Consider the following 12,258-nt stretch of genomic DNA (forward strand, 5'->3'; position numbering starts at 1 on the left):
TATATATATATATATATATATGCACATGCGTATACATATACACAAACACATCTGTTCACATTTTTCTGAAAACAACTTTTCAAAGTATTTTCTGAAATTAAACAAAAAAGCCAAGTTTTCCTTTATGTTTTCAGCCATGTTCTATCCCCACAATTTTGAATGATTTCACATTTCATGTGATGGGGTGTTGGGAAACTCAATCTGGAGCCCTTTAGAGGGTAGAATAGGGCAGCAGATTGCACTCCTTGGCAACATCTAGACTTTTTTACAGCAAAGATATGATATTTGCAATGGAGCAGAGTTTGAGCTGAAAGCGGCTAACTGGAAGGGGACTTCCTCATCATGTTATCTCAGGACACAAATCACTGCTATTCTTTCATTAACAATCCTGTGATAACAAGGATCACTTCTCATAAAACAACAACAACAACAACAACTACCCTAAGTTTGAGAGTTTAAGGAAATTTCGTTCTTTGGGGTACTATCTGCTTCCTTTCCATCTTTGAGTGTGGCTCTGTGGATGTTTAATTGCCCGCTTGCATTCCTCTTTCTCTGCAAGCCACAACTCCCTCTTCTGCCAGACATGCATAATTATTTTCTTTTCTTTATTCAGGACTCCTGGCTGGAAGAGAGTTCTTCTGTTTCTTAGCAGTAGGGAAGGTCTCCATGAGCTCTACTGTGGAATGGACCTGAGCTCACACAAGCTCCTTACTCATATCTCAGACAGTCCAGTCTGGCTTATGCCCGAAGTGAGGGCTCTCAAATTCCTTTACTTCCTGATCTCCATCTTCCGGGAATGTTTTGCCTCTCCTCTTCCAGGAACAGTTTGACTCTCTCCTCTCAGTATATACTATTTTTCAATGTCCTTGCTAGGGAAGGCATAGCTGGACTTTTCCCCTTCAGTTTTAGCTCCCCTTCTGAGACAAGGAGGAGCTTCTGGCAAGAGCCACCCCGTGAAGCACATCCGCGGTCAAGGAGACCAGTCGTCCCCCCATTAGTGACAGCACGTTAATGCTCCAGCATGTCTCAGCCACCTTTAAACGGTCTCGTGGTAGGGAAGGAAATCAGATCACTTCTTAGCATGCTTTCCTCTGAAGCCGCCGTCAACAACGTAAACAAATTAGCCATACTAAACCACACGTTCTGCCCACACAGAAACCACAGCCCTCACCAGAGGGCAGTGTACTTAATGTGAGAATAACAGCCCAGCTTTATAAACCTCCACTGGGAATAACTTCCATTTGCACCGGTTAGAGCAGGGCTGGGGAACCAGAGCATCCTCTCGCCTAGGTTACAGGGTGTGGGAGATCCAATGGATTCTCAGTGTCTTTCCAGGAAATACATGTTCTAAGCTTTTGGCATGCCCAGTTTGGCCATTCTCCAGTTTTCATTATGGGGATCTTATATGGCTTCGGTGGAACGGACCTGGGCATAAACTGGCCCAACTCTCTAGCTCTTGCTCTCAGGTGGCTCCAGGGTTCAGAGGTGTTACCAGGTGGAAACCTCTATGCAACTGCCTTTTTCACGGCTGCTTTCCCAAGCTTTATGATCCTCCGTCTTGACCCCTGGGGAGTTGTGAAATATTCTCTATACCTTCCTCCTGCTGATATACTTCCTTTCTTGACAATGGCTAGTCCTTAACCATCGAGTCCAGCCCTAAACCAATGTGTTCCGTCATCAGTAAATTCCTGCCTGTGATAGTGTTTTCTTAAATACCTGTTTAAACAGTGATTTAGATAAGAGTGTCCCATTTGTGTGCAGCAGGAAATGCCTGCCTTCTTTTAGATATGCTGGCAAATAATTGCTGTAGATAGGGCCTGAATGCTGAAAGGCTGGACTCTGCTCATTGCAGATGCCTGAGAAGTAACCTGCCTGTGAGCTGTGATGTAAATATGGGGCATTTCTATTTTACTTTAAATGGATCTGAAGCAGAGTCACTTTGGGGATATAAAAGGCTTATGAAAAAAGCCAGTAGGTCAGAGGTTGCCAAAAATCTCTTAAAAATTTGGATTGCTAAAAGAGGGTTCAGGTAAATGCTCTATTGTGAAAGGAACACTGGCATGTAAGGTGTCTGGTCCTACCAGGTCTTCCAGTATGAATTGGTGACTAGGCTCCCTAACAACAAAATCTACCAAGCATTAACCAGGTCATGCTTTCCCTCTGGGCCTTACCCACAGAATGTTAGCGTCTCTAGTTTGTTTTCTTGGATTCTGTGAATAGATGCCTAAAGGCTCTACTCCTTGTACCTCAACTATGAATTTTCTAGCAATTCCTTTCCATCACCATTTGAGAGAAGCTTAGCAAGGCCTCTACCATAATATAAGAAATATATGTGTATATGTTTGTATGTATATTTGTAAGCCCCCCTCTCATAGGTGTTCTCAATAACTGTAGTACTCTCTTGGCCCTGCCTGTTGCTGCCGCTCCCAAACCTCTCTCATTCTGGATCTTTCTGACAGCAGACTAATGGAGTACTTTTAATGAATACCGTAGGGTGGCAAGGCCCTGAGGGAAGAAATGGAATAGGTCAGAACAAGGAAGCTAAGCTGAAACACTGAGAGTCAAAGGAGCCTGAAAGACCATTAGGAATATTCCACAGGCCAAGCCATATTGGCAGGCTATGGCACAGATCCGCCAGAGAGACTCAGATGGCACAAACATGGACCAGAGTTGAAACATGAAGAGTGTTTCCCTTTCACCCTTTCCTGGGATCATGGTGTTTTAAAGACTGTCCATCGGTGACCTCTTTAAGACAAAGACCTCTAGGATAATGACCTCTTTAAGACAAAGACCTCTAGGATAATGACCTCTTTAAGACAGAGGCCTCTAGGATAATGACCTCTAGAGGACAGACCTCTGTTTCTGAATCTGTGCAGCTAGATTCCTATAGAATTCTTAACAGCCTGTTTGTCAACTCCATGGACATCTACTTTCCTCATTTTAATAGTATCCCTTCCTCATTTTATTGGGAATGTTAAATTTCATTTTCATGGGGACATCTGCAGAGAGTATTTCAATGGCCAGTTCATCGCTCCATTTGTGCATCTGGTGTTTCTTGGGCTTCCCCCTTGCCCCACATGTTCAGTGGCTCTGTTGCTGGTGGAGAAGAGCTGGCCCCTGAGGTCCTTTGCTTTCTCATAAACACGCCTCTGTCACCACTCAGGAACTGTCCTGAGGAGGGAAGAAGAGCATGTCCTGTTTTAATTTGGAAAGGAAACTGAAGTCTTCCCCCTCCCTTCCCTGGCCACTGGTAAGCACGCACAGACTCATAGACTCATGGCTATATGCTCACGTCCTCCCTGGAGGTCCCTGATGGGCCTGAGGTTTGGCTGAGCCTCCCTCTCCTGACGTTGGGCACACATCATCTGCATTCAGCCACGTGTAATCCTTCCTGTCTGCCTGTGAGTTGGGCAGAAAGTACTGGTGCTCGGGCCCACCCTCTTCTTTAGTAGCAATTAACCTTTACTACAGAGCTTCCTTTGAAGTTTGCTCGTGTTTTTATTACAAGACTGCAATGAGAAACATAATGGGGGGAAATGTCTAAATTTTTGAGTTACCTAATCTGTTCAATTCCCTAGCTGTGCTCCTCTTGGCAGCTGTTTTACACAGCTATGATCTCAACCAGTCTGCCTGAGATCCCAAATCATGTTTCTGTCTCAGCCTATTTTTAAGATTAGGGAGCTGCTAAGCACAGCGCATGCACACACACACACACACACACACACACACACACACACACACACCACTCATTGCTAGCAAATGTACACGTATGTGCATATTGTGGGCAAGTTTGTACAGCCAAGTCAACATAGTTTCATGGTTATAGCTAAAGTCGAGCTCCGTGCTTTAAACATTAGCATTGATATTGCATTAGTCACTGAACACTTTCTATCAATGAACTGACTCTGGGAGCAGAGAGGAAAACATTTCCGCTACCAACAGGAAGGACAACATGGAGTGATAAGCATTTTGGTGGCCATTGAACACTATTAATGGGTGAAGCTCAGGAGCTTGAATGGCATCTGCCCAGAAGATTTTCAGTTAAACTAAGCAGAGAAGCCAAAAGAAACAACTGGCGAGTTATATAAATCCCACAAAAAGAGAAAGCATCTCAGGCCAGCCTTGCAAATAAGGGCCAAAGAATTATGAGTAAAATGGCATTTTTTTTCCTAGCCCGCCGTTCACAGGAGCTCAAATAAATGAAATCATTTTTCCTCTGCTTTTCACTGAGTAGTAAATCACTGGTAATCCAAGGCTGGAAGAAAGGCAACTAAGAAACTCAATGAAAATAAGGGAGAGTGCCTCACCCCCATCAGAATAGGTGAGGACTTTCCAAGAAAATGTAAAAAACCACAGGGACAACATGAACTTAGTTCTACTAATGATAAAAGGTTCTATGACTGGATCAAATAGAAAGCTATAGAGAACACGATTAAGAGTTTATCCAAGGGCTAATTTGTCATTAATCACACAGAGTTGAGGCCCATTTAAAAAAATATGAGAGAAAGCTATGCACAATTTGTAATGGAGGACTTACGAGTCACTGATAAAATATTTAGTCTTAGTAATCACTAAGGTATAGATTAAGGAAAAAACTTATAAATAGTTTTTTCCTACTGATAAAAATGAAAAGCAGCACACATTGGTAGCTGTGAATAGGGCTGGTAGGAGTATAAATTGGTAAATGTATTTGGAAAAGAGACTGCCAATACTTACTAGCTGCTTAATAGGGATCACATCTAAGAAAATTGAAATGGATAAATACAACATTTGTATAGAGGGCATTTATTTTACTGGCATTTTGGGTTCAAAAAAACCCTTAAAACAACATGAGTACTATAGACACACTGGATCCTTGTAATGGTAGAACATGCAGCAATTGCACGTATGTTTAGAAAAGAGGAGAAGAGAAAAGTATTCACAACACACTGTCAAATGAAAAGGCCAAATAACAGACTGTTTATACAGGAGGCATATTTTTGATGACCCAAACTTCTAGACACATATTTAAAGAAACTAAAAGGCAAGTGGACTATGTGAGAAAGCAAAGATTGGGTTTGAACAGTTGCTAATTGTAGAGATTCTGTTCTGTAGCTTTTACTACCAGAGTCTACATTTGAAAAATGAAAAATTATTTTTCACATCACTTTTTCCTCACTGGATTGCAGTGAGTGTATAGATACAGTAATGGATACTGTTATCATTGGTATTAAGTTTTTGATTTACCCTTTAGATTCTGATATCTTCTAAACAAAACTCTTCCAAACCGCAAACCTGGGTAGTTATTCAGACAGCCAGAGAAATAAATAGAATCTAATTGAACTGTGGGCTGTTGCTTGGTCTCTAGGGATATTAGAATGCTTAAGATTTGGACCAGAGCGGTTGATTTTCAATACGATCTCCCAAGCCATTTGCCTCAAACCCAACAATAAGCTCTTCTCTCTGTCCTCACTGAGTTAATGACACAACCAAAGGATACATGAAGCAAATTACAGTTGAAGGCAGTGCAGCTCCAAGAAGTTACAAGGGTTATTTATCTTTATGGGCCCACTGATGTATGCCACACGCCCTACCTGATACTGTCTTATTGTAAATGTGCCCAATCTGTCAGAGCAATATCCAGGAAATCTTTAATTGACTACAGCTATAGCTCAGAGAATAGTTCTACCAATTTCCCCCCAATAACAGAGATTTAATGGAGATGGAATAATGGAGGTTGTTTTTCATTTACATGGAATGATGTCTTAGCAGCTTTTTGGAGAGTTATTGAGTAATGTCCACAGAGGTGTCAGTTTATTCTCGATTATGCAAATATTCAATATGGTGTGATAAACTGCATCCATGCTGAAAAGTTAATAAATGCTAGATTGTGTTGAAATGTGATTGTATGGTTTGGTAGGTAAAAGTCAGCAGTTTTCTATTTTCATTCTTGTCATCCCAGCTCTTTTTATATTTAATTCAGATGATACTAGCTAGATGGTGGTTCAAAGACAAATGGCCTGGGCTTTCATCTGTGTTGAAGCCTGCAGGTGGATGACTAGAACTGCATCTTTTACCTATACTTGCTTGATTGCTTAAGTTGTTCTTCAGGGCTAATTGGACTATTTTTTTTTTTTCATTTTTAGCAGGATTATATTTTGGCTTTAAATTCAAATTCTCCTCAGCAGCAAGCAGGACACACATATCTTGCTGGAGCTGGATTCTCTGCATACTCATTTAGACTCTGAACTGAGAGAGTTTGTGGTGACAAGGAGCCCATAGGATTTACTGTGACCGTGGGAGGACTCATTTATGAATTGTCTCAATCTTTTTCTAGGATTTGAGATCCTTTTGTTGGACCTGATACTGTGACTGGTTCAACTCATGGGAGAAATAGAGAAAATTTTACTGGTCTTTCAGAAAGAATTAATGGAAAAATACTGTTCTATTTATTTAGGTGCCTTTTTATTTACAATTTCTTAGGTGGGGAAGTTTATAAATTCCATGATTTCATTCAATTTGTATCATTCCTCAAAGAAAATAAAATCCTGGCAATGAGCAATGACTCCCTTTGAGGATGTACAGTATGATGTTCCGCTGTGACGTTCCTTTTATGGGAGGTGAATGGTACAATTCTAGAGAGATGCCATTGATTTTAAGTTAACTTGTTTGTTTGCTTGTTTGTTTACTTTTGGAGACATGGTGACACTATACAGCCTAAGTCTGTTTCAAACTACTGAGCTTACAGAGTCTTCCCGCCTCTAGTCCCCCAAAGAGCTGCCGCCATAGGAGTGCTACCATGTCTGCCTTGGAAATGGCTTCTATATAGTTTATCCCATACCCAAACTAGTCATGAGTATTTTAATGAAGTATAAAATCAATTGGAATTTTCAAGTGCAATTAGGATGTTATTAAAATAGTTATTTTGGTACTAGATATGAATGAAAAGTCCAATAATCTACTGTGTTCCACCACATTGTTTCTTAAAGGTAGTTGTCTGGATCAAAATAATTTACAGTTTTCAGTGGGATAATATTGGTTTGGTGTAATGATTCAATAAAATTATATGCATGGTTAATTATCTACTTAAACAAGTATTCATTAAAACTCACTGTGTGCAGATCACTTGGAGAATTCCTATGAAGTGGGAATTCTTCACCTAGCTCGTCAAGGGTCTATTTCCTTGTTGGAGATAAAATATTAAAGTCCTAAGTGGCAATGCGTGTGGTTTGATTGCAGAACAGAGAGGTAAAATTCTGTAAGCTTAAAGAGGAAAGAGATATTTGTATAGACGAAGATGAGAATGGGATATGTTGGAACTCAACTTGGAACTTGACCTGGAAGAAAGATTGGGAATTGGTTAGACTAGAGGGTAGAGATGGAGAGCCAGGATAAAAGAACTATGTGCCAGGTTTAGGAGGCAAAGATCAGTATTCAGCTCAAGCATTCCTGTTGAGAAATATTGAAAATCAGAAGGAATGACTTCAAAAAGAGAGATCTTTTTCCAAGCCAAAGCATTTCTTTTTGTTTTCTTGTTTTTTTTATTTTTATTTTTTATTTTTTATTTTTAGACAGGGTTTCTCTGTGTAGCCCTGGCTGTCCTGTAACTCACTCTGTAGAACAGGCTGGCCTCAGAAATTTGCCTGTCTCTGCCTCCCAAGTTCTGGGATTAAAGGCATATGCCACCACTGCCTGGCAAGCTGAAACATTTCTACTTTAGCTTTAGAGACTGGGAGCATTGGAGTCTGTTGAGCAGGATGGAGGATGTGCTGGGAAGATGAATTCAGTATTTAGGTCTCAAGTCAAGACACTGGCAGTCTGGAGACTAGTTAAGAGCAAGCATTGCTAGAAATTTTAGGTGATAAATGTGAATTGAAAGAATCAGATGAAAGGAATGAATTTTGTAGAAGAATAGATTATAAGGAAAGAAGAGCAAACCTCTGTGTGACTTTGAAGCATCTAATGTGACTAGTTAGGGAAAAGCTAACATTCCTAATTGAACTGAGGAAATGGACAAGGTACCTGGCTGGAGGGCAGGTGACAATGGTCACAATTTTGGACACACTGAACTTGCACGGTAATGAATCCATATGCTGAGAACTAGGTACCCAGTGCAAGCTTGAAGCCTGAAGGTCTGTCACATGCTTAGTTTAAATGACATATTTTCAATGTTTGAATCACAATCTATTCCTTTGTTAAATAGAACTTTGCATGGATTATCACTTTTAATTGTATGCTATTATATGTAACCATAAGAAGCAGGGTCCAGTACTCACTGGACAGTTGCTCGTGAGTGGTGGTGTGAATTTCTATAATGAGTAAGGGAAGAAATTGGGGGTAGAAGGTATGTCTTCTACCTTGTAGCCCAATAACCCATCTTAGAAGGCTTTAATAAAACACACAGTTGCAGGTTTGGTGGAGACTAAAGGTCACTAATCTGAAACTGGATTTCTTCCATATCATGAATAACTCATGCTTACCCAGGCTGTGCTAGAAATGCTATGGCAACAATCATAAGCCATCCAGTTTACCTTCTGGTGGTTCTGACCAGAATCAGCTGCCTTATCATCCCAGTCCTTCTTCCTTATTATGTCCTTGAAGTCCTTATGAGTCAAACCAGTGTGGGATGACTTTCGGTTGAGACCTCTAACAGAGAGAAACATGCCTAAAGTGCTTAAAGCCAAGTGAAATTCCCTCCAGCTGGTAGAAATTCTACTCACCCATTATTCTTTCTATTTCCTTACTTAGCGTCTAAAGTCCCCCACATACATTTCGTTCAGACCTGAAGGTCTCGTGGCACACTCAGAGACTTTGGCTGTGGGGTTGTGCTCTTTTGGGAAGTTCTTAAAGCCACTGAAAACAAGGCCTTTGTCTATTCCAAATTCTTGCAGCCTCCCCAGTATCTGGAAAGGCGGTTGACTTTCCCACTTTCTAGTCTGGAGAATTTTTTTTTTCTCTTTTTGGTACACTTGGGGTGCCCTCCTGTCTCTTCCCCTCTGGGCATTTTTTAATTTCTGCTTTATGTGTGTGAATGTTTGCCTGCACACATGTATATGCACCATGTGCTTGCCTGGTGCCTATGGAGGCCAGAAGAGGGTATCAGATTTCCTGGAATTGAAGTTGTAAGTGGTTACAATAGATTGCTGTATAGGTTCTGGGAAGAAAAAAAAAAAGGTTTTCTGCATAGCCCATTGATCAAGATGTTTGGTCTCCAAATCTACATAATTAAAAACATGATCTTAGCTTGTCATCCTTTTGAGTTTCTGCAGAATGAGCTACTGAATCAAAGAAATACCAAGGAAGGGTTTGGCGATTTATTTTAAAATAGGAAGGAAAAAAAAAAATAAAACAAACCACCAACAGAGGAGGAACAAATACAGACTAGCATTTCTATCACTATCCGGCCACACAAATTTAAGCCTTGTTATACATGGCAGCCTTTGGCATCCTTGGTGGCCTGTTGCATTTATTTTAAGGTTCCACACATTGATTGATCCACCTATCTGATATGGTCTATACAGTTCTGTCAGCTCTCAATTTGGAATGTTTTGGGGGTGGTAGTTACCTACCTCTTATCTTTGTTTTATTTAGACTGATAAATAAGCTGCTGGGTACTTCACATGTGGGTGATGGGTGAAGCTGGCTTATGCAGGTATTAACAGTTGAGGATAAACGTACTGGATTTATTATTTTATCCCAGATAAACTAGAAGCCATGACCTATACCCGCTATGAATAACAGAGATTTTTAATGGGACACATTTTAACAATGATCTTCTCTGTTTAGCTTGCAATGAACAACTTACTACAGTTATTACCCCTGTGGAATTTTGTCTTGGTTTATTAGTAAAAATTCATGAAGTTCTTATTTATTTGCAGGTAATGAGTGTGCTTATGGCAACTACCCTGAAATACCTTTGGAAGAAATGCCAGATGCTGATGCAGATGGGATAGCCAATGCTCCCTCCCTTCACATTCAAGAACCATGCTCTCCTGCTACATCCAGTGAGTCATTTACTCCTAAGGAGGGCTCGCCATACAAAGCCCCCATCTACATTCCTGATGACATCCCCATTCCTGATGAATTTGAGCTTCGAGAGTCAACTATGCCTGGAGCAGGACTTGGAATATGGACCAAAAGGAAGATTGAGATAGGCGAAAAGTTTGGGCCATACATGGGAGAGCAGAGATCGGACCTGAAAGATTCCAGCTATGGATGGGAGGTAAGAATGGCGTTTGAGTTAGCACACATATGCATTCAGGTCTATAAAGAAGAGGTTTATTACATAGGTGGCCATGAGGATATTTCATTTGTGAGCATGTCTTCAAGTTGATTTTTTAAGAACCAACTCCCTTACAATCTCACTGTTTGGTAAAGCAATGTATTACTTAAAGGAAGAGCACAATAAAAGGGACCCTGGCTGAAGAATGATCAAAAGAGCTATCAGTCTAGAAATATGAAAGGAAGAAGCTGTGGTTTCTAAGTTATCATTCAGAACGTTGCATGTAGCCATCTTAGGGAGCATGTGGTGTTAGCAGACAAACTTACTCATATGATATGTATGGTATCTGTTACCTCTTATGAGGTAGAGAAGTCTGGAAGGATTGGAGGAAAGCATATGTTTTGGATTTGTTTTGCTTTGTTTTGTTTTGTAGCATTTGTAGCTATAGGTCAATTTGGTTTTACTTCTACCTTCCTCTTATATATTTTATCTCTTTTTTATCAAAAGAAGACCATTCATTCATTCTATATGCTTTTTGAAAGTGTGCATAGTAGTCATCACAGAAATCTGTGATGTCTTTATATGTAAATTGATTTAATGAATAATACATTAAATATTATATTTATATAATAAATTATATATTGAAATAAGAGCACCAAGTGATTATAAAATTTCCTACTAGTTTCAAGAATGCACTGCATAGAACCCACCAGGCAGCATCCAACAGTTGGTGGCACTTAATAACATTATCTAATTTAATTTCATTTCTATAAGGACAGGTAGGGTGCAGATCCAAGTACATAACTTTCTTCACCCTTTTGTTCCAATACAGTGTGTAAATATATACATTATATTAATTTTGCTTGTATTTTCATTGCTTGAAACAGAGTTTTATTTAATTGACCACATCAGCCTGGAATGCTCAATCTTGATTTATCCTCGCAGTGCTTGCTGAGATTACAGGCATATGCTATCAAGTCTGGCTTACTTCTATAGTTTGAAAATATTGTGACTAAATCATAACATCATAATTTCTGGAAAATCTGGTCTATAGCAGAGAAGCTTACAGGTAACCTCTGCATAGGTCAAGAGCAGTTGTGGAGATGTGAGAGAGCTTTCCCTTTACAATATTTCAACTGGATGGAAATCAGATAAACAGGATTCATTTTGTATGTTCTCTTAATATTTAGGATCATTAACAGAAATATCTACTTAGCTTTATGTAGAAGTGAATATGCAGTACCTGCAGGATGTAATTATTTCATCTTTTTGTCCTCTTGTAAAATGTATTCAAAATTCTGTAATGAGAAGAGCCTCAAACAAATCCGAAATGGCAAGGGTTAAGTTCTTGTTTGGACGTGACTGCACATGAGCATGCCTTTCTGTAGTCTTGTCCCTGGACATATCCTTGGGAAGGCTGTGGCTTAGTAAAATGACTTTCAGACACATGTGTCAATGAGAGCTCGTTAAAAATCATTGTAGCATTAATGGGTACGTGAGTTTAAAAAGTTTTCAGGCAAATGTGCATGAATTTTACGTCATTATTGCTCACCTTAAAATAATGATGATAAACAGTCTAGTAATAAGTAACTCATTAGACTTTCATTACAAAATCCCCAGAGTTAAAGAAGTATAGCTCTAGTTAGGATTCTCTAGAAGTCTAGGAGTAGACAGAGCTTAACTGTGAAATCAGCTTACAATTACAGGATTTGAAAGTACAGGATGGGATCTTTTTAGACACAATCCCTATGGATTGGACATGGATCTGGGGGAAATTTCTGCATTTAAGGAAATTTAAAAATAATTGAATTTTTTTCTTTGTGGATGAAAACATCTTCAGCATACACATGAGCAGATATTTACATTGAGCCATATAACATTATTTCCTTCAGAATGTTAAAACTAAGATGCTTTTGCAAAATAGCTCATGGCTTCTGAAGATTAGGCACCCCATTTCTGTCCTTTAAGAATCCAGCTGATGGCCAGTTATAACATATTCTGTACCATTTTAATGTTTACCTGCTTGATTCTTTTACCTCTCTCTCTCTCTCTCTCTC

General features: G+C 39.6%; 1 protein-coding gene across 10 annotated transcripts in view; it reads left to right on the forward strand.

Moving 5' to 3' along the window:
- Mecom (MDS1 and EVI1 complex locus) overlaps positions 1-12,258 on the forward strand; it is a 553,659-nt gene that overhangs the window by 264,929 nt on the left and 276,472 nt on the right. For 9 of the 10 annotated variants that reach the window (XM_031376543.1, XM_031376544.1, XM_031376545.1 and 6 more), the window contains exon 2: positions 9,858-10,201. In XM_031376543.1, the coding sequence (XP_031232403.1) occupies positions 9,858-10,201 (344 nt within the window). Of the gene's footprint in view, positions 1-9,857; positions 10,202-10,975; positions 11,659-12,258 lie in introns of those variants that run through there. The other variant, XM_031376547.1, reaches the window with a different exon arrangement.

Source organism: Mastomys coucha, unplaced genomic scaffold, assembly GCF_008632895.1.
Source record: "Mastomys coucha isolate ucsf_1 unplaced genomic scaffold, UCSF_Mcou_1 pScaffold17, whole genome shotgun sequence".
Taxonomy (NCBI): Eukaryota; Metazoa; Chordata; class Mammalia; order Rodentia; family Muridae; genus Mastomys; species Mastomys coucha.